At 39.3% G+C, this 18,786-nt stretch overlaps 1 protein-coding gene across 1 annotated transcript in view; it reads left to right on the top strand.

Annotated features, from left to right (window-relative positions):
• Window positions 1–16,311, top strand: part of LOC127542906 (uncharacterized) — a 247,599-nt gene extending 231,288 nt beyond the window's left edge. Inside the window, exons 7-8 of the mRNA XM_051968810.1 lie at window positions 14,344–14,495; window positions 15,758–16,311. Coding sequence (XP_051824770.1) covers window positions 14,344–14,495; window positions 15,758–15,909 — 304 coding nt within the window. The 3' untranslated portion in view covers window positions 15,910–16,311. The remainder of the gene's footprint in view (window positions 1–14,343; window positions 14,496–15,757) is intronic.
• The last annotated feature ends 2,475 nt before the right edge of the window (window positions 16,312–18,786 follow it).

Genomic DNA, 18,786 nt, shown 5'->3' on the forward strand with positions numbered 1-18,786 from the left:
ATCCATGCCAGGGTAATTTTTTTTACAACATTATCCCTTGCACTCACTTCTGTTTTGATTTTTCCCCTCCCTCCCTCCACCCCCCCCAGATGGCAAGTACTCTTATATATGTTAAATATGTTGCAGTATATCCTAGATACAATACATATTTGCAGAACCGAACAGTTCTACTGTTGCACAGGGAGAATTGGATTCAGAAGGTGAAAATAACTCGGGAAGAAAATCAAAAATGCAAATAGTTCACATTCGTTTCCCAGTGTTCCTTCTTTGGGTGTAGCTGTTTCTGTCCATCATTTATCCATTGAAACTCAGTTAGGTCTCTTTGTCATAGAAATCCACTTCCATCAGAATACATCCTCATACAATATCGTTGTCGAAGTGTATAATGTTCTCCCGGTTCCGCTCATCTCACTCAGCACCAGTCCATGTAGGTCTCTCCAAGCCTCTCTGTCTTCATCCTGCTGGTCATTCCTTACAGAGCAATAATATTCCATAGCATTCATATACCACAATTTACCCAGCCATTCTCCAATGGATGGGCATCCACTCATCCTCCAGTTTCTAGCCACTACAAACAGGGCTGCTACAAACATCCTGGCACATACAGGTCCCCTTCCCTTTTTTAGTATCTCTTTGGGGTATAAGCCCAACAGAAACACTGCTGGATCAAAGGATATGCACAGTTTGATAACTTTTTGGGCATAATTCCAGATTGCTCTCCAGAATGGTTGGATTCGTTCACAACTCCACCAACAATTCATCAGTGTCCCAGTTTTCCCGCATCCCCTCCAACAGTCATCATTATTTTTTCCTGTCATCCTAGCCAATCCGACAGGTGCGCAGCGACATCTCAGAGTTGTCTCAACCTGCACCTCTCCGATCAATAGTGATTGAAACACTCTTTCATGTGACTGGTAATAGTTTCAATTTCATCATCTGAAAATTGTCTGTTCATGTCCTTTGACCATTTATCAATTGGAGAATGGCTTGATTTTTTATAAATTTGAGTCAGTTCTCTATATATTTTGGAAATGAGGCCTTTATCAGAACCTTTAATTGTAAAGATGTTTTCCCAGTTTGTTGCTTCCCTACTAATCTTGTTTGCATTCGTTCTGTTTGTACAAAGGCTTTTTAATTGGATATAATCAAAATTTTCTATTCTGTGATCAGTAATGGTCTCTTGTTCATCTTTGGTCACAAATTTCTTTCTCCTCCACAAGTCTGAGAGATAAACTATGCTATGTTCCTCTAATTTACTTATAATCTCGTTCTTTATGCCTAGGTCATGGACCCATTTTGATCTTATCTTGGTGTACGGTGTTAAGTGTGGGTCCATGCCTAATTTCTGCCATACTAATTTCCAGTTATCCCCGCAGTTTTTATCAAATAATGAAATCTTATCCCAGAAGTTAGGGGCTTTGGGTTTGTCAAACACTAGATTGCTATAGTTGACTTTTCTGTCTTGTGAACCTAACCTATTCCACTGATCCACTAATCTATTTCTTAGCCAATACCAAATGGTTTTGGTGACTGCTGCTTTATAATATAATTTTAGATCAGGTACAGCTAGGCCACCTTCATTTGATTTTTTTTTCATTAATTCCCTTGAGATTCTCGACTTTTTATTGTTCCATATGAATTTTGTTGTTATTTTTTCTAGATCATTAAAATATTTTCTTGGAAGTCTGATTGGTATAGCACTAAATAAATAGATTAGTTTAGGGAGTGTTGTCATCTTTATTATGTTCGCTCGGCCGATCCAAGTGCAGTTAATATTTTTCCAATTATTTAAGTCTGACTTTATTTGTGTGGAAACTTTTTTGTGATTTTGCTCAAATAATTCCTGACTTTCTATGAGGGGGAATTAATCTGAGAAGGTCTGTGGAAGAAAGTAAATGAACAGGAAAAGGAGTGGGGGAGAGGGGAATGACCCTGAGGAGTTGTGGCTGCAGGAAGGGGAAAGTGAGCTTGAGAAGGACTGAAGGGAAGGGTAAAAGGAGAATAATGGGATTTCAGGGGGAGGATTCTGTCTTCAAGGAGCCTGGTGAGCTGGATCTCTGCTGGGGACCAATGGAGAGAATGCCGGGATTGGCTGGAGGGAGACTCTCCACCGAAGTTGAGCACAGACTTCCGGAGCCATTGCTGATCAGCTGGGGCTCCACGTTGCCAAGATTCAGTTCTACTTCTCGATTCATCCCTGAGGACTCCAGGGGTTGAGAACGGACATCTGAGAGGTGAGAAAGCCCAGGGGTCCCACTCAAAGCCCAGCTGAGGCTTGGGTTCCTGAGCGTGGATGACCTGTAGCCAGGAAATACATGATTCAGGGCCTAGGACCCCAGTCCCTGGCAGTGGAAGGGTCCCCAACTGTTAACTACGGGGCTTTGTCCTCCTACTCCCCCATGCAGGGCTCTGAGATGTGACACTGTTAGATTGGAGGGAGGTATCCTCCAGTTTAGTAGACAAATCCAGGAAGAACCTTAGCTTTTATTCTGATTTTTAGGTTAGATTAAGGCCAGTACTTGCTGATTAGGGGCTGCCTCAAGGGAAAACATTAGAAAAGCAAGGGGTTCTCCACTGTGGGTTGGCATATATTGCACATGACCATTTAAATAGCCTTTCGATACATGTATGATTACTTAACTAATTGTTACTTCTCTATTTTGACTCTGTATTGGCATATGACCATTTAAGTTGTTTTTCTATAGATATAGGATTACTTATCTAATTATTACTTATCTATTTTCACTCTATACTGGAATAGGACCATTGAAATACCCCTTCTATAGATGTATGATTACTTATCTAATTGTTACTTCTCTATTATCACTCTATAATGGCATATGATAATTTAAATAACCCTTCTACAGATATATTGTTACTTATCTAATTATTACTTATCTATTTTCAGTGTAGCTGCTTCTGTCCATCCTTGATCAATTGAACCTGAATTAGCTCTCTTTATCGAAGAGATCCACTTCCATCAGAATACATCCTCAAACAGTATCGTTGTTGAGGTATATAATGGTCTCCTGGTTCTGCTCATTTCACTCAGCATCAGTTCATGTAAGTCTCGCCAGTCCTCTCTGTATTCATCCCGCTGGTCATTCCTTACAGAACAATAATATTCCATAACATTCATATACCACAATTTACTCCAATTGAGGGGCATCCATTCATTTTCCAGTTTCTAGCCACTACAAACAGGGCTGCCACAAACATTTTGGCACATCCAGGTCCCTTTCCCTTCTTTACTATCTCTTTGGGGTATAAGCCCAGTAATAACACTGCTGGATCCAAGGGTGGCATATGAGCATTTAAACAGCCATTCTGTAGATATATGATTACTTATCTAATTGTTACTTCTCTATTTTCTCTCTATAGTGGCATAGGACCATTCACATAGCCCTTGTATAGATAAATGATTATTTAATTATTACTTATCTATTTTCATTCTATAGTAGGATCTGACCATTTAAGTAGCCTTTCTATAGATATATAATTACTTATCTAATTGTTACTTCTCTATTTTTACGCTATAGTGGCATAGGACCATTTAAATAACACTTCTACAGATATATTGTTAGTTATTTAATTATTACTTATCTATTTTCACTCTATAGTGGCATATGACCATTTCGGTAGCCCCTCTCTAGATATAAGATTACTTATCTAATTATTACTTACCTATTTTCACTCTATAGTGACATAGGACAATTTAAATAGCCCTTCTATAGAAATATGGTGACTTATCTAATTACTTTTCCATTTTCACTCTATAGTGGCATATGACCATTGAAGTACCCGTTCTATACATATATGGTTACTTATCTAATTATTACTTATCTATTTTCATTCTGTATTGGAATAGGACCATTTAAATAGATCTTCTATAGATATATGATTACTTATCTAATTATTACTTCTCTATTTTTACTCTATACTGGCATATGACCATTTCAATAGCCCTTGTATAGATATATGATTACTTATCTATTTATGACTTGTCTATTTTCACTCTACAGAAGCATAGAACCATTTAAATAGACTTTCAATATATATATGATTATTTATCTAATTATTACTTATCTTTTTTCACTCTATAGCAGTATATGACCATTGAAATACCCCTTCTATACATATATGGTTACTTATCTAATTATTACTTATCTATTTTCAATCTGTAGTGGCATAAGACCATTTAAATATGCCTTCTATCGATGTATGACTACTTATCTCATTATTACTTCTCTATTTTTATCTATACTGGCATAGGACCATTTAAATACCCTTTCTATAGATATATGATTACTTATCTAATTTTTACTTCTCTATTTTCAGTCTATACTGACATAGGACCATTAGAGAGGCTTTCTGTACATATATTATTACTTAACTAATTGTTACTACTTTATTTTCATTCTATAGTGGCATAAGACTTTTTTAAATAGCGTTTAAATAGGTAAATGTTTATTTATCTAATTATTCCTTATTTATTTTCACTCTATACTGGCATAGGACCATTTGAATAGCACTTCTATATATATATGGTTACTTATCTAATTGTTACTTCTCTATTTTCACTTTATACTGGCATATGACCATTAAATAGAATTTTTATACATATATCATTACTTAACTAATTGTTACTTCTCTATTTTCACTCTATAATGACATAGGATCTTTTAAATAGCCTTTCAATAGATAAATGGTTATTTATCTAGTTATTCCTTATCGATTTTCACTCTATAATGGCACAGGACCATTTAAATAGCCCTTCTATAGATATATAATTACTTATCTAATTATTATTTCTCCATTTTCAGTCCATAGTGCCATAGGACCATTTAAATAGACTTTCTATAGATATAGGGTTACTTACCTAATTGTTACCTATCTATTTTCACTCCAGAGTGGCATAAAACAATTTAAATAAACCTTCTATAGATATATGATTGCTTATCTAATTGTTACTTTTCTATTTTCACTCTATAGTAGCATAGGACAATTTAAATAACCCTTCTATACATATATAGTTACTTATCTAATTATTACTTCTCCATTTTCAGTCTATAGCATCATAGGACCATTTAAATAGAGCTTCTATTGATATATAATTACTTATCTAATTGTTTCTTTTGTATTTTCACTCTCAAGTGGCATATAACCATTAAATAGCCTTCTTCTAGATATATGATTACTTAACTCATTGTTACTTCTCTATTTTCATTCCATAGTGGAATATGACCATTTAAATAACCCTTCTATAGATATAGGATTACTTAAGTAATTGTTACTTCTCTATTTTCAGTCCATAGTGGCATATGACCATTTAAATAACCCTTTTATAGATATATGATTACATATCTAATTATTACTTATCTCTTTTCACTCTATAATGGCATATGACCATTTAGAAAGCCCTTCTATTTAAATATGATTACTTATCTATTACTTCTCTATTTTCACTCTGTAGTGGCATGTGACCATTTAAATAGCCCTTCCATAGACTTTTGATTACTTATCAATTGTTACTTCTCTATTTTCACTCTATATTGGCATATGACCATTTAAATAGTCCTTCTATATGTATATGATTACTTATCTAATTGTTGCTTCTCTATTTTCTCTCTATAGTGACATATCAAAATTTAAATGGCCTTTCTATAGATAAATGATTACTTATCTAATTTTTACTTGTCTAATTTCACTCTATAGTAGCATATGACCATTTAAATAGCCCTTCTATATATATATATATTTACTTAACTAATTATTATTTTTCTGTTTTCACTCTATATTGACATAGGACCCTTTAAATAGCACTTCAATAGATATATGATTACTTATCTAATAATTATTAATCTATTTTCACACTATAGTAGCATATGACCCTTTAAATAGCCCTTCTATATATCTACGATTCCTTCTCTAATTATTACTTATCTATTTTCATTCTATAGTGACATATGATCATTTAAACAGTTTTTCTATAGACATATGATTACTTAACTAATTATTATTTTTCTGTTTTCACTCTATATTGGCATATGACCATTGAAATAGTCCTTCTATAAATATATGGTTACTTATCTAAATATTACTTCTCTATTTTCACTCTATAGTGGCATATGTCCATTTAAATAGCCCTTATATTGATATATGATGACTTATCTAATTATTACTTCACTATTTTCACTCTATAGTGGTATATGAATATTTAAATAATCCTTCTATTCATTTATGATTACTCATCTAATTGTTACTTCTCGATTTTCACTGTGTAGTGGCATGTGACCATTTAAATATCCCTTCTATAGATATATTGTTACTTATGTAATTGTTACTTCTCTATTTTTACACTATTGTCGAAGAGGACCATTTAAATAGAACTTCTATTGATATATGGTTACTTATCTAATTATTACTTATCTATTTTCACTCTATAGTGGCATAGGACCATTTAAATAGCATTTCTATATATATATGATTACTTATCTAATTTTTACTTCACTATTTTCACTCTATAGTGCCATAGGACCACTTAAATAACCCTTCTATAGATATATGATTACTTATCTAATTATTAATTCTCTATTTTCACTCTATAATGGCATAGGACCATTTAAATAGCCCTTCTATAGATATATGTTCACTTATCTAATTATCACTTATCTATTTTCACTCTATACTGGCATATGACCATTAAATAGCCCTTTAATAGATATATGATTACTAAACTAATTGTTATTTCTCTATTTTCACTCTATAGTGGCACAGGACCTTTTAAATAGCCCTTCTATACATATATGATTATGTACTTACTTATTAGTTATCTATTTTCACTCTATTGTGGCATAGGACCATTTAAATATCCCTACAATACATATGTGGTTAGTTATTTATTACTTATCTATTTTCACTCTATAGTGTCATAGGACCATTTAAATAACCCTACAATAGATATATGGTTACTTATCTAATTATTACTTATCTATTTTCACTCTATCATGTCATAGGACCATTTAAATATCCCTTCTATACATCTATGTTTACTTATCTCATTATTGCTTCTCTATTTTTATCTATTGTGACATTGGACCCTTTAAATAACGCTTTTATAGATATATGATTACTTATCTAATTGTTACTTCTATATTTCTATTATTTAATTGTCTTTCTCTATACTCTATATATACAAATGAATATAGAGAAGGAACAAATGCCTTTTTTACTTAGGAATGAAGCGAAATACCATAGTTGACACACACACTCACATATATGTATATATTCTTTGTCTTTATATAGATGAGGTTTTTTTCTATATTCCCTATATTCCATAAATATAAAGTGATATAGTATAGGAGGCACTGCAATCATATGTGAGTATACATGGGTGAAGGTAGACAGTTACTATTCACTCTATAGTGGTATATGACCATTTTAGTAGCCCTTCTATAGAAATATGGTTACTTATCTATTACTTATCTATTTTCACTCTATAGTGGCATACGACCTTATAAATAGCCCTTCTATAGATATATGGCTATTTATCTAATAATTACTTCTCTATTTTCACTCTATAGTGGCATATGACCATTTAAATAGCCCTTCTATAAATTTTTGATTACGTATCTAATTGTTACTTCTATATTTCTATTATTTAATTGTCTTTCTCTATACTCTATATATACAAATGAATGTATAGAAAGAACAAATGTCTTCCTTTACATAGAAATGAAGCGAGAAACTAAAGTGGACACACAGAGTCACATATATGTATATATTCTTTGTCTTTATATAGATGAGGTTTTTTCTATATTCCCTATAATCCATTTACATAAATATAAAGTGATATACTATAGGAGGCACTCTAGTCATATGTGAGTATACATAGATTAAGAAAGAGAGTTACTACTCTATCTATAGTGGCATATGACCACTTAAATACCCCCCCCATAGCTATATGGTTATTTATCTAATTATTACTGATTTTTTTTCACTTTATAGGGGCATATGACAATTTAAATAGCCTTTCTATAGATATATTGTTACTTCTCTATTTTCAGTGTAGCTGCTTCTGTCCATCTTTGATCAATTGAAACTGAATTAGCTATCTTTATCAAAGAGATCCACCTCCATCAGAATACATCCTCAAACAGTATTATTGCTGAAGTATATAATGATCTCCTGTTTCTGCTCATTTCACTTAGCATCAGTTCATGTAAGTCTCGCCAGTCTTCTCTGTATTCATCCTGCTGGTCATTCCTTACAGAACAATAATATTCCATAACGTTCATATACCACAATTTACCCAGCCATTCTCCAATTGATGGGCATCCATTCATTTTCCAGTTTCTAGCCACTACAAATAGGGCTGCTACAAACATTTTGGCACATACAGGTCCCTTTCGATTCTTTAGTATCTCTATGGGGTATAAGCCCAGAAGTAGCACTGCTGGATCAAAGGGTGGCATATGACCATTTAAACAGGCTTACTATAGATATATGATTTCTTATCTAATTATTACTTCTCTATTTTCTCTCTATAGTGGCATATGACCATTTATATAACTTTTCTATAGGTATATACTTACTTATCTAATTATTACTTATCTAGTTTCACCTTATACTGCTATATGACCATTTACATACCCCTACTAGAGATATAGGATTACTTATCTAATTGTTACTTCGGTTTGCACTCTATAGTGGCATAGGACCATTCAATTAGGCCTTGTATAGATATATGATTAGTTATCTAATTATTCTCTATTTTCATACTATATTGGTATATGACCATTTAAATATCCCTTCAATAGATATATGATTACTTTTCTAATTATTGCCTATCTGTTTTTACTCTATCGGGGCATAGGACCATGTAAATAGCCCTTCTATAGATGTATGATTACTTATCTAAATATTACTTATCTATTTTCACTCTATTGTGACATATGACAATTTAAATAGCCTTTCTATAGATATATGATTACTGATCTAATTGTTACTTCTCTATTTTCACTTTATAGTGGAATAGGACCATTTAAATAGCCCTTCTCTAGTTATATGATCACTTATATAATTATTATTTCTCTATTTTCACTCTGTAAGTCATAAGACCATTGAAATCGCCCTTCTATAGATATATGATTACTTATCTAATTGTTACTTCTTTATTTTCACTCGATAGTAGCATAGGACCATTTAAATACCCCTTTTAAAGATATATGATTACTTATCTAATTGTTTCTTCTCTATTTTCACTCTATATTGGCATAGGACCATATAAATAGCCCTTCTGTAGATATATGATTTCTTATCTGATTATTACTTCTCTATTTTCACTCTATAGTGCCATATGACCATTTTTATAGCTTTTCTCTATATATATATGATTACTTCGCTAATTATTACTTCTCTATTTTTACTCTATAATGGCATATGATCATTTAAATTATTTTTCTATACATATAAGATTACTTATCTTATTGTTACTTCTCTATTTTCACTCTATACTGGCATAGGACCATTTAAATAGTCCTTTTATTGATATATGATTACTTCTCTATTTTTACTCTATATTGGCATATGACCATTTAAATAACCCTCCTATTTATATATGATTACTTACCAAATTATTACTTATTTGTTTTCACTCTGTAGTTACATATGACAATTTAAATAACCTTTCTATAAATATATGATTACTTATCTAATTATTACTTCTCTATTTTCACTCCACTATTTTTCAGTCCCAAGTAGTTCGGAGGGGACTTTGTCTTCTCCCAGGACCGGGCCTCTGAGGGGGAACAGTCCCTGTGATTTGAGGGTGAGGATGGGGCGCCAGTGTGGCAGTGAGAAGGTTCCTCTGCCTCGGGAGGTAGCTCCAGAGGTTAGAATAAGTGCAGAACTGGGGGGTTAGTTCCCCAAGAGAAAGCATTAGACTAGCAAGGGTTTCTCTGCCCCGAATTGGTGATTACTTTATTATCATTGTCAGGGGAAGGAGTTCTGGCCATAAGGGTAGAATCTATTTGTTTGTAGGTTGGGGTTTTCTCCAGCTCTCTCCTCCCCCCCTCTCTGAGGTAGCCAGAAATCTTATTTAGCTTATATATGTACGATCATTTGAAACATAATTCCATATTAGTAATCTTATGAAAGAAAAATCAGAATAAACGGGAAAAAAAAAAACAAGAAAAAGGGAGAAAAATGAAACTCGTATCCTTCCCTCTGCATGCAATTTCCAAAGTTCTTTCTCTGGGTGTGGATGGCATCCACATCTCAAATGTCCTGGAACTCTCTTAGATCATTCTATTGCTGAGAAGAGCTCCATCTATTATAGTTGATCATGACACAATGTTGCTGTTACTGTAGATAAGTTCTTATATTATCCATGTTATAGTATCCAAGGATCAAACGGGAGAGATTGTATGGAAAAGGGATGCTGACTCCAAGGAGAGGGATGGGGGGGATGTCTGCTGTGGGCCAGTGGAAGGCGGAAGGGTTGGTGATAGAGGGACTTTTGTCTCACCAAAGTGAAAGCTGATATCCCTAGCTGTGGGTCCTGGTCAAGGGGTCCGCCTTCCCAAAACCCAGTTCTGCTTGGTTTCTGGCTTCATGAGGACTTAGAATTCTCAGTCATTAGAGAAATGCCAGGGGGCCAGTACAAAGCCTCCCCCCCCCCCCGCCCCAAGGCTCAGGCTCCTGTGGTGAGGAACCATCAGCCCCAGACTCCAGGACTCATTCCTCACATAAGGAAATGGGGCCTCACTGGTCCCTGGGAGTCCTTGTCCTTCTACCCTGCTGGGTTCTGAAGAGGGACAGTCTGTGATATGGAGGGAGAAGGAGGCAACTCGAGTTCTGGAGGCATTTCCAGGGAGAACCATAGATTTTATTTTAATCTTTAAGGTTAGAAAAAGCACAGAAAGTGCTGGCAGAAGGGCTGCCACAAGGGCTGCCACAAGGGAAAGTATTAGACCAGCAGGGTTTTCTCAGCCCAGAGTTGAGGACTAGTTTTGTTAACATTGTGTGGGGGGTTACTGGCTTTGGGGTTAGAGTCTGTGACTTTATAGGTTGGGATAGGACGGAAGGCTGTAAGACACTTCAGAGATCATCTGGTCCAAACTGTTCATTTGAGAAAAGAGGTAACTGAGTTTAAGAGTAGGACAGGGACATGGCCAAGATCACACAGCCAGGAAGTTGCAGACCCAGGCTTTGAACTACTTCTCTCTTTCCTTCCAGGTGGCCTGGCTTCCATCTCGGCCTCTTGCTCCTCTGAGAACCAAGCCTCTTAGACTGAAGGTCCCTGGGAAGGCCCTCCCTAGAAGCAGGTGAGCTGGCTCCCCATAGAGCTGCAGTTGTGGGAGTCTTCACTAGGGCTGTGGGGTTACGTAAAAAGTAAGCCTGTAGAGGGTCACGGACAGTGGGGAAACTCTGGGTGAGGTAGAAGACCCTTCGGCCCAGAGGGAACCTGCTGACAATGTCTGGTTCGGCTCCCCATCCCCCCAAGGGCTCTCGGCCTTCCTGAGGAGTCAGGGGGTGTGACAACCTGTGGGGAGGTTGAAGCAGAGGGAGAGCAGGTGGCAAACTACATACGACAGCAAGTTGTTTATGTGGCCCCCATGCACATGGTAATACTGGGCACATGCCCAGGGTTTTTGTTATCTAAGTGTATGAGGGTATAAAAGGGGAAAGTCCTTGGAATAAACGGACTCCATTTTTCCACCATCCTCAGGAGTCCCGTCTCATCACTGCCCCATTAAGAAAGTATATTTTAAGTGCCCCGGCATGGAGGCTCTAGAAAGCAACAGTGCGATGTGTCACCCCGACTTGGGGGCTCTAGAAAGCAGGACACAACATGATCCCCTATTCCATCCCTCAGCTTTGGGCCAGCCTAGGCTACACTTTCCTGAATGAGCCTTAGCAAAATCTGTCCCTTCCAAGAATGGCTTTCTTCCATTTGGGAAATAAGAGGATGACTCCTACCTACCTCACTCAGAGCCCGACTGCAATATTTTCTTGGACTTTCGAGGGGATAACCTGGGCAAGATCCCGGTTTTCTGCTCTCAGAGAACTCCCAGTGCAGTGAAGGAAAGGGACAAGGAAAAGGTTCTCCCTTTGGTGAACCTTGAAACCAGAACTGCTTGGTAAAGAAGGCCTCGGTGAACATTGGTGAGAATTTTCAGCTGTATAAAGGAAACTACTTGAGCGGCAGAAGGGGGCTCTGGGAGTCATAATGGGACAGGAAGAACAAATAACCCCTTGAGCAGAGCTCAGGTGCCCTTCCCTTTCCTGCCCTGGGAAGCTCAGTGGGGTTCTGTCCACCAAGGAAAGAGGAATTCTCCCCTAACCTTCCCAAATCAGCTTCATGGATCTCACTCAGATTGTCCCCTGCTGCCAACAGCCTGAAGAGGCCAGAAGGACAGGGAGAGCAACTCACCCAGGAGGGCTCCCAACACGTCCACAATAGACCCTGCCAATTGGAGCCAATACTGTAGTTATTAGAAATCTAAAGGAAAACCCTCCAATGTGTTAGCAATGATGCAACAGGGTGCGGAATGGAAGTTAGGGCACAAGCACACACACAGACACACACACACACACACACACACACACACACACACACACACACACACACGCACATCATAGGATCTCAAGACTGCCTTCAGAAACAAACCCTTGATTTGGGAATTGGAAAGATTAGGCAGTCAAAAGCCAAAAAGGTTGAGAACCTTAACTCTTCAGGAAAGTCTCATGGCTTCTTCCATGATAATTAGACATATCTCTTCATAAAAGAGGATTCCTATCTTCCGTGTGTTTTGACAGGTATGAGCACTCACCTGTTCTATCACAATATCTAAACATCTGAGTATAGATCGGTATTTGATTAATCTGTTACATAAATATATATATATATATATATATATATATAAATCATACATACATGTGCTATCTTGTTTGTTGTCACTCATATATATATGTGTATATATGTATGATTACTTATCTAATTATTACTTATCTATTTTCACTCTATACTGGCATTATTACCCTTTAAATACCCCTTCTGTACATATATGATGACTTATCTAATTATTACTTATCTATTTTCATTCTACTTGCATATGAATATTTTAACAGCATTTCTATAGATATATGATTACTTACCTAATTATTACTTCTCTATTTTCACTCTATAGTGGCATATAACCATTTGAATAGTCCTTCTATAGATATATGATTACTTATCTAATAGTTACTTATCTATTTTCACTCTATAGTGACATGTGACCATTTAAATAGCCTTTCTAAATTCCTCTCCTTCCTTTCTGAGTATTCATAAATTCCTATTCTTCAGATATCCTTATTTTCTCTCTATATTCCTATATGTAAATCCTGATATCCTCCGGTTACTCATAGACAGGAGTCTGCCTTTAGTCTCTCACAGGTACAGAAACATTGGAATACTTGTAGGAAGGTAGGAAGGCTATAGGAGTCCTCATGCCTGTACAGAGACAATGTATACCTGCCTTGCTACCTACATACATCAAGGAACAGAGAAAATAGGAGTATGGCTAGATATGAACAAAAAGGGAATATGTGAATAATCACTTGTGTATGAAAAATACTAATGTTTTTGAGAAGAAAGAATATAGAAATCATACAAATAAATGTATAGAAAGAACAAAAGCCTTCCTTTACTTAGGAATGAAGCGAAAAACCAGAGTGGATACATACACTCACATATATGTATATATTCTTTGTCTTCATATACATGAGGTTTTTTCTATATTCCCTATATTCCATTTACATAAATATGAAGTGATATTCTATAGAAGGCACTGGAGTTATGTGAATATACATAGATGAAAGTAGAGAACATGATAAATGAATTATATTAGAGCATTGCATATGTAGGGTAAGCCTATATGTAGATTACACACACACACACACATACATGTATATATATGTTAGGATTATAGGAAGAGGCATTTGGTTCTGATAGAAAATGGAAGAGTCAGAAGCTTCTGAAATGATGTCACTTGTAGCATTGGTGCGGGAGGATAAATGAGGCCGAGAAGTTGTTTGGGGGAGGGGAAATGAGTAGAAGAAGGTCTTTGGCAGAAGAAAAAATAAAGACAGGGTAGGGGTTAAGGGCGAAGGGGAAAATGAGCTGGACAGGTAGTGGCGGAGGGAAAATGAGGCTGAGAAGCAGTTTGAAGGGGGAAGAAAGGAGCTTGAGAGGGTGTGGGGGCGGGAAGGGGAAATGAGAACAAAGGGATGTGTGGGGGAAGAGATATTGTTTCCAAGGAGACGGGTGAGTATGTTGTCTTCTGGGGACCAATGGAGGGAGCAACGGGATTGGCTGGAGGAAGACTGCAGTATTACCAAAGTGTCGCTGACGTCTCTGGCCACTGATGCTCAGCAGAGGGCGGCCCCCCTTGGCAGGCTCAGCTCCGATTGGCTGGTGCCTCCTTGTCATCGCAGAGAGTGGGGAACAGGTAAGTGAGAAGTGGGTGGCCCGCACCTGCCCAAACACCCCCCCCAACACCACCACCACCATCAAGCTCAGGCTCCCGAGCATGGGAGCAAAGTGACCAGGAAACATAAGGCCCAGACCCGAGCGGTCCTGCCCATGGTCCTGTTGGGCCTGTGTCCTTCCACTCCACAAGCTCAGAGTTCTTGTAAGATGGTGGGAGGGAGGCCTCTCTGATTCAAAAAGGCAGGTCCAGGAGGGCCATGGGCAGTATTATTGCCAAGTTTAGGGTTAAATTAAAGACAGAACTTACTGACCGGGGGCCACCCCAAGGGAAAGCAGTCGACTAGCAGAGATCTATCAGCTGGGGACTGAGAACTAGTATACTTTTATGAGTGGGGAGGAGGAAGGTTAGGGGTGTCTCAATACACTGGTGGGTCTGGATAGGATGGAGGGCTGCAAGAAACCTCAGAGCCCAAGTGAGCCAAGCTCCTTTGGGGAAAAGAGCACTTGAGGCCAGGAGGAGGGCAGGGACCCGGCCAAGGTCACACAGCCAGTGAGAGGCAGTTCCAGGCCTGGAGCCCCTGTGTCTCTCGCCCCCCAGGCCAAGTGGCTTTCATCTTGGCCTCTCCTTGCTCTGACAGCCAAACTTATGGACTGGTCCCTGGTAATGGGCTCCCCAAAATCAGGTGGGCAGCTTCTGGTTAGAGCTGGGGCTTCTGGGACTCATCAGTTAGGACTGTTGGGTTAAGTGAAAAGCAAACCAAGCCCTGATTCCCCCCTCAGCTTTGAGCTATCCTAGGATGCCCCCATGACAGGATAAGCCTGATCAAGTGCCATGTCTTCTCTGAATGACTTGCTTCCATTTGTGCAAAAAAGGGAATGAGCCCTACTTCCTTCCCTCAGTACCCTCCTTGAACATTTCCCCAGGGCTTGGAGGTATCAGCCCAATCCAGGTCCAATTTTCCTGTCCTTAGAGAACCCCCACTTTAGTGAGTTGAAAAATGTGCCTTGTACATTCCCAGTGTGGTAGCAGGAAGCAAAGCCTTGGCCAAAGGTGACAAACCCTGGAGAGGCGGGAGTCAAGAACTGCTTGGTGGAAGGGGTTTAGGTAGCACTGGGTCTTTCACTGATCAAAAAGTACAGATTATTCATTGAACAGAGCTGGAAATTTTCATCAATGCAAAAGACTTGCTTGGGCTGCAGAAGGTAGCTCTGGGACGCAAAGAGAGAAAGGGAGTACAAATGACTCCTTGAGCACAGCTCAGGGGTCCTTCCTTTTTACAGGTCATTGGAGTTCTGTTCGTCAAAAAAAGATGGCTTCGCTCTCAACCTGCACAAATCAGTCTCCTGGACATTTGTCACCAAGATTGATTCCTGTTTTAAACAGTCTGAAGAGGCCAGAAGCAGGAGCCAAACCCACTTGTTTTATAAAATGAGGCTAGAATTATAGGAGAGTAACTTCATTAAGAGAATTGTGAACACTTTTTCCACAAACCCAAATTGAATGGAGCAAATAAAGTAGTTCATGAGAGAGGAAAGAAAAGCACAACAAAGAAAGATTCTTGACAAAGATCTTGGTGTGATAATCCTTTCAATCTGCCCCCAGCCCCCCACCAAGATCTGCTCATAGAGTAGGTTTCTGTTCACTCATTTCTTTGCAGAGGCCCAAAAGCAGGGCCACACCTTGTCAAGGAACCTCTCTCCTTGGCAGAGCTGCCTATCAGGGCCCCTGCCCCCTGAAAGACATTCTCTTCTTAGTAAAAAAAACCTTTTTGTTATTTCTCTGCCACTGAGGAAATCAATCTCCTAGCCAAGCTGACCTCTGCAGTGCCAATGAACTTGCTTTTTTGTCAGTCTAATATTTCGGATTCGGGAATCCAAAGGACCTGCACTGGCCAAAAGGGGATTCCCACAACCTTCTGCCTGCCACTAGAACCCATCATCCCTCCCTGCCCAGCTCCCGGAATCACAGCAGTCACAAACTCTGCTGGCAGCTCGAACCGACCGTAGCAGCCATAGCAGAGGGGAAGGGATTTAGGGAGGGGGAAATGAGCAGGAGAGGGAGACTGATGACACAATATCTGGTGAGGGGCAGTGGAGGGAGGGGGGCGTCGGTGATTGGACGACTCTTGCTTTAAGAAGGTGGACGCTGACGTCACTGAGCAGCTCTCAGTGTGGAGGGGAGCATCTTACTCGGACTCAGCTCCGCTTGTCTGGTGGCTCCATGAGGACCCCCAGCGGTGTGAGTGGTTATCTGCGATGCGGGGGAAGCATCCCCATCCCGCCCCCCCCTCCGAGGTTCAGGCTCCTGAGCAGGGGAGACAAGTGGTCAGGAATTATAAGCCCCAGACCCCAGGCCTCATTCCCATGATAAGGATCCCTGGGAGAGCTTGTCCTTCCGCCCTCCTGGGCTCTGAGGTGGGCCAGTCTTTGTGATGTGAGGGGAGAGGGTGAGAACTCCAAATCAAGAAGCAGGTCCGGCCGAATCTTGGGTTTGATTTATTTTCAAGGTTAGAAAAACACAGAAACAATGGAGGCTGCTAAAAGGGAAAGCATTAACTAGCAAGGTTTTCACAGCCCAAAGTTGAGGGCTAGTTTACTACCCTTGTTGGGGGCGGGGCAGGGTTCTAGCTTTGAGGGTCGAGTTTGTGGGCTTGTAGGTTGGGATAGGATGGAGGGCTACGGGAGACTTCAGAGCTCCTCTGGCCAAGCTCCTTATTTGAGAAAAAGAGAAATTGAATTCGAGAGGAAGGCAGAGACGTGTCCAAGGTCACACAGCCAAGATGGGGCAGACTCATGCCTGCAGCGCTCTCTCTCTCTTGCCTGCCAAGCTAGGTGGCTTCCATCTTGTCCTCTCTCTCCTCCCACAGACAAGCTGCATGGGCTGAAGGTCCCTGGGAAGGGGCTTCCCAGAAGCAGGTGGGCAGTTTCCCCATAGAGCTGGGGTTCTAATTGGCTGCAGTTATGACTGTATCGTTCACTTAAAAGTAACCCAAGATTTCCATTGCCAGGTTTGGCTCAGCCTGGGATACACACTTAGCAGAATGAACCTTAGCAGAGGCCACGCCTTTCCTGAATGGGTTTCATCTATTTCTGAAATAAGGGGATGAGCCCTGGCTATTTCACACATGGCCCACTCGAACATTTTCCTGGACTCTAGAAGTGTTCGTCTAGGCCAGGTTCCTGTTTTGTGCCCTCTGACGATTCAGGGTCTACTGAAGGAAAAGATGTGCCTTGGACATGCCTGATGGGATAGTGGTGGCAAAGCCTTGATCAAAGGAAGCAAGCCCTGGAGAGACAAGGATCAAGGACCGCTTGGTAGAGGTGGACCGGGTGGCAGTTGGGCTTTCCAGTGATGGGAAAGAAGGTGCAGATTATTAATAGATCTGAGGTGGGAACATTCAGCTGTGCAAAGGGTCCCGCTTGGGCTGCAGAGGGGCACCCCTTGACCAGAGGTCATGTGCTCTTTCCTTTCACCCTGGGCAGATCAGAGAAAGAGGGCTTCTCCCTCAACCCGCACAGATCAGCCTCATGGGCATCTATCCCTCAAATTGTCCCTTGCTGCCAACCACTGGAAGAGGCCAGAAGCAGGTGTCAATCCGATTGTTTGTCAACAGGAGATCTATGAATGCTTCCTCAATGGGCTCTAGTGCTTGGAGCTTGGAGTTAATAGATATCTAAAAGAAAGAACAAAACAGAAAGCTGTGCCCTGTACGAAACATCCTCCAACCTGTATTGGCGATGATGGAACAGGGAGTGGGATGAAAGTTAGGACATAAACAGCCCCCCCCCCAAAAAAAAAAACCAACTTGCAGAAACATAAAAACTCACAAACACGCTGGGGAATAAAAAAACAAAGGGTGCATGGGATATAATTTAGGACATATACACACACAGAAACCCAGGCTCCCAAACTTACACACACACGAATGCACCAATGATAGAATATAAATACGATGGAAGTTTGGAGAATCACTCCCACAGATATACATTTGTACTCTTACAGATACACACATATACTTGTAAGCCCTCCATCCAATTATTTGATTAAAAAGATTTAATATACATGAATTCATTAGCACCTTGTGAACACAAAAGGTCTTCCACAAATGCTTTCAGAATTCTCTGAATTGGCTTAGTTGGCACAGAGGTCAGAGAGCCAAAGACCAAACAAGCTGAGAAGCTTCATTTTTGAAAGAAAATCTTATAGAAAAAAAGAGGATGGAAGATGTAGACACATTCCCTTACAGCTTCCATTTATATTTTGATATAGACAAGCCCAATCTTCTCCCACGCATCTGAGTATTACTATG

The sequence above is a fragment of the Antechinus flavipes genome, chromosome X (genome assembly GCF_016432865.1).
Source record: "Antechinus flavipes isolate AdamAnt ecotype Samford, QLD, Australia chromosome X, AdamAnt_v2, whole genome shotgun sequence".
Lineage (NCBI taxonomy): Eukaryota > Metazoa > Chordata > Mammalia > Dasyuromorphia > Dasyuridae > Antechinus > Antechinus flavipes.